At 48.4% G+C, this 10,000-nt stretch overlaps 1 protein-coding gene across 4 annotated transcripts in view; it reads left to right on the top strand.

Annotated features, from left to right (window-relative positions):
- Window positions 1-10,000, top strand: part of si:ch211-1e14.1 (UPF0606 protein KIAA1549) — an 88,723-nt gene that overhangs the window by 62,269 nt on the left and 16,454 nt on the right. For 2 of the 4 annotated variants that reach the window (XM_063197215.1, XM_063197214.1), the window contains exons 10-12: window positions 1,227-1,404; window positions 2,904-3,094; window positions 8,952-9,157. In XM_063197215.1, coding sequence (XP_063053285.1) covers window positions 1,227-1,404; window positions 2,904-3,094; window positions 8,952-9,157 — 575 coding nt within the window. Of the gene's footprint in view, window positions 1-1,226; window positions 1,441-2,903; window positions 3,095-8,951; window positions 9,158-10,000 lie in introns of all 4 variants that reach the window. The other 2 variants (XM_063197213.1, XM_063197212.1) reach the window with 1 other exon arrangement.

The raw sequence follows: 10,000 nt of genomic DNA, 5'->3' as shown, positions 1-10,000 counted from the left end.
TCTGCAGAATTAATCGCACGCTGTAAATATTTCATATGTTCCGCTGCTGATCGCGTTCTCTAATTTTAGCCTGGCTAAACGGAGACGGCTGCTCTGTCTTTGTCCGAAAGGAAGTGAGCTAATCTCATTATGGAGAATATGAGAGCCGGAGAAAAATGTCATTACCAACGACGGGACTTGTCTGCCACACATGAATGGTTCTATTCACGGCTGGGCGCACAGGCACACACTCACACACGAATACACTGTTTGTTTTGTAAACAAACGTTACAGGTTAGCGTGCTGCGTGTGGGATCAAGTATGATCGTCATTGTGCAAGGTTTCAGTCTCTGTGATGGTATGCGTGGCTATGTTTTCCACCCCAATAACCATGGCAAGTGTGTGTGTGTGTGTGAGTGTGCGTGCACTCGTGCATGCGTGTGTGTGCTAGAGAGAGAAAGAGAGATACCGAGAGAGGGGGAAGGGGGGGATGCGAGCGTGTGTGTGTGTGTGTGTGTGTGTGTGTGTGTGTGTGTGTGTGTGTGTGTGTGTGTGTGTGTGTGTGTGTGTGTGTGTGTGTGTGTGTGTGTGTGTGTGTGTGTGTTTGACCGTCCGTGTGTGTGTGTGTGTGTGTGTGTGTGTGTGTGTTTGACCGTCCGTGTGTGTGTGTGTGTGTGTGTGTGTGTGTGTGTGTGTGTGTGTGTTTGACCGTCCGTGTGTGTGTGTGTGTGTAAATGTCTGACCCTGGAGACAGCCTGGTCTCCCATCATCTTCCTTCCCATCAGACTCTGAAGTGAAGTGAAGGCTGGAAGTGCCTGACCTCTGGACGGGTGTCTGGCCCTGCGCTGCCTCTTTCTGGCTCACCACCACCTCCACCACCTCCACCACCACCTCCACCACCACCTCCACCTCCACCTCCACCACCACCTCCACCACCACCTCCACCTCCACCTCCACCACCACCTCCACCACCACCTCCACCACCACCTCCACCTCCACACACCACTTAGCCTTTTAAAATATAGATATTTTAGCAGGAGAGCTTTTCAATTATTTACGAAAGAAATTATAGGAGTCAAAAACAGACGATTTTTGTTTCTTAACTTGTGTCCTTTTAATATGACTATACTCATGATGTGGTGTGTGTGTGTGTGTCTGTGTGTGTGTGTGTGTGTGTGTGTGTGTGTGTGTGTGTGTGTGTGTGTGTGTGTCTGTGTGTGTGTGTGTGTGTGTCTGTGTCTGTTCAGATGGTGAGGACGACGCGTCTGCCTGGTGCTGACAGTCCTTTGGAGATGGTGTACTTCGTGGAGGGAGCCAATGGGGAGAGGCTTTCGGCTGTTACCACGGCAACCACTCTCAACCGTCTGGACGTGCAGCGAGCCGCCATCGTGTTGGGATACCGCGTGCAGGGCATCCTGGCCCAGCGTGAGTCTCTCTCACACACATTGAATGTGTATCGTGGTATCCTGGCTCAGTCTCTCTCTGTGTTTGTCACACACACATGCACTGCCCACACACACACACACACACACAGACACACACACACACACACACACACACACACACACACACACACACACACACACACTTACACACACTGCTGCCATGTGTATCCTGGCATCCTGGCTGAGTCTCTCTGCGTTTGTCACACACACGTGCACAGACACAGACATACACACACACACACACACACACACACACACACACACACACACACACACACACACACACACACACACACACACACACACACACACACACACACACACACACACACAGACACTCTCACATATGTTCACATATTGCAGACAGTCAAATGCACATTCACAAACAGACACAGACATTTGTAGTGCCCACACGCAAACAAACAACTAAAGGCACAGACACATGCATATTTCCATTTCGCAGACATTCACTTATGCGTCCACTGATACTGACACATATTTGGCAGACAGACACCATTGCACACACAAACACATCCGGCAATCTGTGCATTCACGTCATGTAGTGACACATGTGGCCCACATGCACTTCTATTCACATGTGCACGAACAGACAAGGAAATACACAAACAAATGCACATTAATTTTCACATATTTTCACAAATTTCACGTGTCACATCCACATAGACACATAAACATAAATATAACACACACACACGCACACACACACACACACACACACACACACACGCACAGTGAATTTGACCTTGATTTTTTTTTCTTTGTGTTGTGAAAGTGCTGAAGCGGCAACAACGAAACTCTCAAAAGCCTCATCTCACTCCCTGTGGAGACACACACACACACACACACACACACACACACACACACACACACACACACACACACACACACACACACACACACACACACACACACACACACACGTACAGAGAGAGAGAGAAGTGATTCACATAGACACTCCCATCTTTCAATTTATTGTCTGTGTCGCACAGTATACAGAACTGTAATTACGTTTCTTAACAATGCAGATTATATGCAGATCATACAGTTGGATAAACATCTAGCATTCTGTGTTTTACTGTCCCATAAACACAACAAATGCTATTTTGATTTTCGTGCAATGACAATACTCCTTGGGCACCTGAATTCTTCAAATATATTTTTTTAGGGTTTTGAGACACGTGCAGCGACTCTATACAACAAAAATAAATTACACTTAAAATTGAAAAAATCCTGTATAGATGTATTATAGTATATGTATTACATCCGCGCGTCTGTTCTGTCCTCTCCATTCACAGCATTTCAAGAATTTGAGAAGCATTTGAGAAGGTGGCTGGATTCTTTAGCGAGCCATCATAACTGATCAGAGCCACACATGTTCTCATACATGTATTCATACATGCATACTTACCGGTACATGCGTGTTTGTCCTGTCCTGTCCTGTCCTCTCCCCATTCACAGCATTTGAGAAGGTGGCTGGTTTCCCGAGCGAGCCGGACTCGGAGCCCATCAGCACGTGGGTGGTGGTGGGGGTGGTGGTGCCGGTGCTGCTGGCCGTGCTCATCGCCTCCATCCTCTACTGGAAGTTCTGCCGCACCGACAAGCTGGAGTTCCAGCCCGACGCCATGGTGGCCGGCCCACAGAGGCAGAAGGTAAGGAGCTAGACTAGACTAGCGCAACACCTTGAAATGTGATTAACAGTCGCACAGCACAGGTCCTTGGTCAACCAAACGAATGCGGTATATAACATTGGTGGCCGGCCCACAGAGGCAGAAGGTAAGGAGCTAGTTCATATTCTTCTTATCTGTATATGTATTTTAATTTTCCTCTACCTGCCCAGGGACTGCAGATGTAAATGAGCTGTATTAGCTATAATCTGGCACAAGCCATCTTTTTTACTTTTGTAAACACTGACTCTTGTGCATGGTCCCTGTTGTTGAACTAAACTAAACTAAACCAGAGTAGTGCAAACATCTCGAAAAGTACCAACTTGATAAACAGTCGTGCAGGTTCATGGTCAACCGAGTGAATGCGGCGTATAACATTGGTGGCATGGCCACTGAGGCAGAAGGTAAGGCCGTCTACAACTTGGGATTTTTTCCTCACATCTCAGCTGGCAGGTGCAATGGAGATCAGAAAAATCTGTAAAACTCCTGCACACTGACCACTTCGCTGTAGGTTTATTCCTTCGCTCACAGGGCCCCTGCCCCTGAACCAACCATCGTTTGTCTTTTTCATCAATATGTGAATATATTCTCTCAACTCTCTCATTCTCTCTCTTTCTAATCATCATTTTTTTTCCTAATCATCTCTTGTTTCCTCTTGCATTTACTTTCCTTACCGTATTCATTCCGTCACCTGTCATCTCCTTTCTGCCTTCCACCTCTCAGTCCTCCATGTCTCTGTCGAGATCAGCGTCCCCCTCTCTTCACAAGTCTCCTTACCCGGGTCAGCGACCCCCCTCCTCCGCCCTCCCGCGAGCGCCATCGGCCCATTCTGGCCACTCCTCTCGCTCGGGCCTGCGGCACTCCACCCAGTCCCTCCAGAAGAGCGGGCTGCCGGCAGGGTCAGGCCTACACCGCTCCGCCTCCGCGCTGAAGTCCTCCACTTCGTCTGTGCACAGGTCCACGCCCAGCTCCCAGAGGGCCTTGCCTGCCAAGCCCAGCCCCTCCATCCCCAGGCCGCTGACCCAGAGGCCCGGCTCGGCACTGCAGAGGTCCGAATCGGGGGCTCGGAGGTCGGACTCGGGGCCGCACATGTCCACCTCGTCCTCGCAGAGGTCCACGCTCTCCCAGCACCGGCCCCTGCCCCCCATCCCCAAAAGGCTGACCCCCATACCCAGCAAGGATGTGCCCTCAAGCACCCAAGACGACGAAGAGGAGGAGGAGGAAGAGGAGGAGGGTGAGGAAGAGGAAGAAGATGAGGAAGAGGAGGAGGAGGAAGAAGAGGATGAGAGGAGGAGAAGAAGGAGGAGAGAGATGGTACAAGACAGATACTCTTGTCTGATGAGATTGCTGCACTGTGTGCTGGGCTAGTTGAGACCAAACCTTTGGTGCAGTGTTCACACTTATTACATGCTTATTAACACTTAATAGAGAGGAGAGTAGAGTATCATGTATTGATCCCAGGGGGAAATTAAGTTGTCCAGTAGCATACATACATACATAAATACAGAAGACAAAACACACTAGACATTACACATATCCTTACACATATATTAACATATATATTAACATATGTATTAACATAATAGACAGATTTATTCATTCAGCTTTCAAAGACAGACTAGAGTGTATGTGTGGACATGCTCATTCATCAAGTTCATGTTGGCTAAAAGGGGTTAGGGATTTGCAAATGGACTTCTTGGAGCGTGAAGAGGTTTTTTTCCTCATCCAAGTAACTTCATCAACTCTTCACACTGTAACAAGTAACTCATGGCCCATTCATACCTTATATTTCGGTAACTATGTATTTCTGTCTATACGTTCTACTACACGTAAACATCTTCATACCTCCGTCTGTCTTCGACATGTATCGTTTTTTTTCCAATTATGTTCAATCTGATCCATACGAAAATTGATTTTGTGACATTTTACGTACAAAGTCATGATTAAAATTCATGAAACACTCCACATGTATCCCTAACCGTCTCACACGAAGGGTATGAATGGATTTTAAAGGCCAACTTCCGATAAAACACAGTTTTACTCACTCCTTTTGAAGATCGGACGGTCACCCCAAGTTAAACTCACTTGCAAGGCTCTCATAGCGGTGCGTCACCTCGCCTGGCTGTGTTTCCCGGTGTTTCCCAATTGACATAAATAATGCAGAGAAACGAGCGAATCACGAAAGCCTTTCTGTGTTTCGTCACGGCGAAAGAAGACGTTGGCCACAAAGGTTTATGTCGACCCATTTTTCTAAAAACATGTCGAGTAATTTTTTTCTGCTTGTTTTCAATACAAGCAACGTCGGGTGGCTTAGCTATCGCTTATATAGCTTAGCTATCAGCTGGTTGCTACTCTCAGGTACACACACAGCACAAAGCCTCATCCATAGAGCAAGCCCACTCTGGTTGCTCCGTGCCTGCAGCTCGCCTAGGGGTCGCTGTCGAAAGAGCACAGCCCTGAATGGAGTATGCACGCCTCCGTTGGCGCCCCTATAGTGCAGTACCACCCGGGGAAGTGGCGACTCTGTCTCCACTACATTACATTCTCTCCAAGAACAGCCAATCAGAGACGCATTTCCACGAGAGCTGGAAGAGTGAGTCAATCAGAGACGCATATCCACGAGAAACACGGAACACCCTCTCGTTTCTCCACAAGCCACCTTGCTGGCTTGCAAAAACGGCTTGAAACAAAGCAACCAGAACGTATTTTAAAACAGGACCAACGCGTAACACATTCAATAACAATGGGGAACACAGCAATATTAATCAAATGACGTTGAGAGGCCATCTTTAAGTCGAGTGGAGAAAGTGTTTGGTCTAATGCAGCTTAAGTAACTAGATTAACTATAAGTTTCCTCAACCAGAACTGATGCACCAAGCCAAGTCCAGTTGCATATAACTAATGCTTTTTAGACAGACCAGACTTCGTATATTGCTACTGTACACCAACTCCTGGCACACATGGCAGCGATGCTGTCAGATATGACCGTCCATGTTGTAGAGCCTGTCTGTGATTGATGAAGATGTTTTCAAACAATGAAAACATGTCTGTTTGTGTAGAAACCAGTCCTCAAGGATCGCTTGGATGTGTAGTGTATGAAAGCGGGATGTGTGGTGCTATGGGTTGTGTAGTGTATAAAAGTGGGATGTGTAGTGGGATGAGATGTTGTCACTGTAGTGCCCAAAGACTGGAATTTGCTTCGTACAAATAGCAAAGATAGAGTTAGAGTAGCAGGCGGCGAGATGTGTGTGGATGTTCAGTATCATGGGTGTCTTGGTTGCGTCATTGTTGCTGTGTGCGCGATATTGATGCTTGATGTCTGTAGACACTGGTAGCGCTCAGCAAATGTGTGTGTGTGTTTAGTAAGGCTTTGGATAGCGCTCAATTAGCACGTAATAGTTGTGATTTTTTTTGCTAGAGGCTTCTCCGTCAACCGTTTTCACACTCAAAGGTGCTGTATCAGTGTGACAGCCTGTGTTTCTCACATTCACTCATCTCCTGCTGGTCTTTAATGCTGCACGCTTGGACACCAGAAGCCCATTCTTGCGGCCTCGAAAGGCAAACCCAGAAAGGAGCAAGCGCAGAAAACCAGGCAGAAAGGAGGACGCGGCGAGGAGGAGGAGGAAGAAGAAGAAGAAGGAGAAGAGGAGGAGATGGAAGAAGAGGAGGAAGAGGAAAGGAAAAAAACGAAAGGCGTCAGAGGGGGGAAAGGGAGAAGGAGAAGAGGGAGGAAGACAAGACGAAAGGTACAGCGCTAGCAGTGTTAGCGTGTAGCTTCCCGCTGTAGTATCCCCTTTGTCAGGACTGAACTACAACTTCACCCTCACTAGTTCACTTAGTGCCCATGACCTACTCTTTTGGCTTTAGAAATGGACTGGCACATTGTCACTGTGCACCACACTCCCATGTCCCATTAAGTGTTATTACCCTCTTTTCCCTATGGCTGTGTGTGTAGTGTATATTGGACTAGATCTATGTAGCTTTGCAGTATTAGTACAACTGTAAGTAGACTAGAAAAACAGTTCCTCAATCCCAATGTAATAGGATATCCCTCCCAGCTCCTTGTTCCTCACTGTGGAGGGAGGGAAGTGTTCACACAGGATGATGGGCAGGAGGTAGCCTGCAGCAGAGGGTGTCAGTGTGTAGTGATCGCACGCGTCCTTGACCTCCCACGGGCGTGCCCACAGTGAAAGGAGAGGATTTGCTTGAGCGGGAAAGCCTGCTGGGCTGCGTTGGCATTGTTGCCAGCACTGTAGCGACAGCAGCACCTACTGTAAGCCTGTAGGACTTACTCAAGCCCCGTTTTGCACCCACCAAAGCTTTCCACTCCAGTTCACAAACACCCTGCATGCCTCCCAGACCCAACAACCAGGGCTTGGAGGTCATGTGCCGTCTAGCGCTGCTGCACGACTCTCCAGGTTTGTATAGTACAGAAGATGGATAGAGTTACTCTAATGGACCACAGGCCTGTTATGTTATCATGCTACCCTTTATTTCTTCTCTCTACCTCTACCTCTCTCTCTCTCTCTCTCTCTCTCACTCCCCCTCCCTCTCTCTCTCTCTCTCTCTCCCTCACTCCCTCTCTTTCTCTCTCTCTCTCTCTCTCTCTCTCTCTCTCTCTCTCTCTCTCGCGCACGCTCTCTCTCTCTCTCTCTCTCTCTCTCTCTCTCTCTCTCTCTCTCTCTTTTCTTCTGACAGCCCGGCCTGAGGCCATTAGAGTCCATTATAAGGGGCTTGTGTCAGCGCTCGTTTGAGTTCTGAGAGTTCACTGGCTGGTCTTTAGCCTACTTTTCCATGGGCCCCACCCCCACCCACCACTACAGTGCACTCCCCATCCCACCCTAGATTTCTTCTTGTTCTCACCACACTCTCCAACCCCCCACCTCCTCCTCCTCCTCATCCTCCTCCTCCTCCATGTCTGTGAGTACTCAGCAGGGGGTTGATGCGAGCTGGCTTCTTATTGGGCCCCAGAGCATTGGCTCTCTCAGCCCCAGCTCTCCACTCATCTCTCCACCCCTCCACCTCCTCCTGGATCTCTCTATCTCTTCATCTGTCTCTTCATCCCGGCCTCCACTCCTCCCTCTATCCCTCCTCACACATCTCTCTATCGTTTTATTTCTCTAGCGCTCCAAATAACCGTTTGTCTGTCTGTCTGGCAGTCTTGTGCTGTATCCGCTGGTTATGTTCGCTGTTAACAGAATGAAATCACAGCCCACTGGACATCGTCTGGATGTGTCTGTGAATGTGATCCAGCTAGTAAATGTGCTCTGTATAGTATGTAATGTGTGTAAGTGTAATTTGCTGTGTGTGCGTGCGTGCGTGTGTGCGCACTGTTTTCTGTCAACTTTGGGAGACTTAAAGCTGACTTGACTAAAATATTGTTATATGGAAATGAAAAATACCTCCTCACCTCTCCTCTGCTCCTGATCCTTCACATCCCCTCCTCATACCTGTATGGTGACTTGTTTGTTCTAGCCTTTCACTGCGCAATTGTTGCCAATTCAAAATCTTTGTGTTTTTCTCCCCGTTGATCCTCATTGTACAGTAGGCCTTACAGCCTCCCATATAACTTTTTGCAAATCCTATCTCTCTCTCCCTCTCTCTCTCTCTCTCTCTCTCTCTCTCTCTCTCTCTCTCTCTCTCTCTCTTTCTCTCTCTCTGTCTCTCCCCCACCTCCTCTGTCATTCTCTCTGGATTCTCCATTCCTCTCCTCCTCCTTATGCCGTTCTGGACAGTTCAATGTATTTATTAGTAGTTCTAACACAATACTGCTCCCCCCCCCTCCTCCTGCTGCTCTCCTTCTCTTGGCTTGCCTTCTCTTGTGTCCTCTGCTGTGCTATAGCTGCAGGCCCCCAGTGTGAAGGGTTTTGACTTCGCCAAGCTGCACCTGGGCCAGCCCAGCAAGGACGACCTGAGGGTGATCCAGGAGCCCGGAGCCGCCACGGGCACCGCGGGCACCGCTGTCACCAAGGATACCAGCACCTCAGAGAGCGGCGACTTCCAAACAGCCAAGAATGCCTCCTCCCGTACCGCACGCAAGAAAGGACGGTGAGCACACAGTAAAAGATGGGTTGTCAATATTTCAGAGTAACCGACCGTATACATTGGATTTCCTCAAATAATGACTGGGGGAGTCAAAATCTGGGTAAAATTCTGCAAGTGACCAGTGTGAATTCAACTGTACAGCTCTTAATATTTACACAATATTGAGTTGAATTAAGTGTTTTAAAGTGTTACACTGACACAAAGAGTAAAATTAAAGGCATTTTAAGTGGGACACCATGTTATCTGAATTTTTGTATTTTTACTGAAGGGACAGGGAGAGCTCGGCAACCCATGCAAATATTAACATGTACAAACTGACACACACACACACCTACCCAAGACAGAAAGTGTTTGACTGTGAGCTGTGTTTTTCTCTTCGCTAGCTCCACAAATCAATATTTAATGCATCTGAAGACCCCGGGAAGCCCCCCCGGTGGTCAGAATGATGGCATGGGCCAAATAATGGCGGCGATATAAGCGTCATATCCAGAGCCGCACTCCATATTTCTCCCGAGGGGGGGATACTAGGCAAGGCAGTGGCTGTCTGATAGTGTGTTAAACTCCTGTAGCGGCCCCATTAAACTAGACAGCATCCAGTTTGGTCGTCCATTAGGGCCACAAGCAGCAGGGTGGAGAGCAGGCCCAGCTACAGGGATATTAATCACTCCTGTCAATGCAGATGCAGCCGCACCACACACAAGGGACTCAGGGAGGGCACAGAGAGAGAGAGACAGAGAGAGAGAGAGAGAGATAATGTGGTGGTGGGACCCTGGGAGGGCAGAGAGAGAGAGAGAGGGAGAGAGAGAGAGATGTGGTGGTGGTGTTGGTGGTGGGACGCAGAAAGAG

Source organism: Engraulis encrasicolus, chromosome 4 (assembly GCF_034702125.1).
Source record: "Engraulis encrasicolus isolate BLACKSEA-1 chromosome 4, IST_EnEncr_1.0, whole genome shotgun sequence".
Classification (NCBI taxonomy): domain Eukaryota; kingdom Metazoa; phylum Chordata; class Actinopteri; order Clupeiformes; family Engraulidae; genus Engraulis; species Engraulis encrasicolus.
The sequence above is the reverse complement of the archived record's forward strand: the minus strand, read 5'-3'. Positions and strand labels throughout refer to the sequence as shown.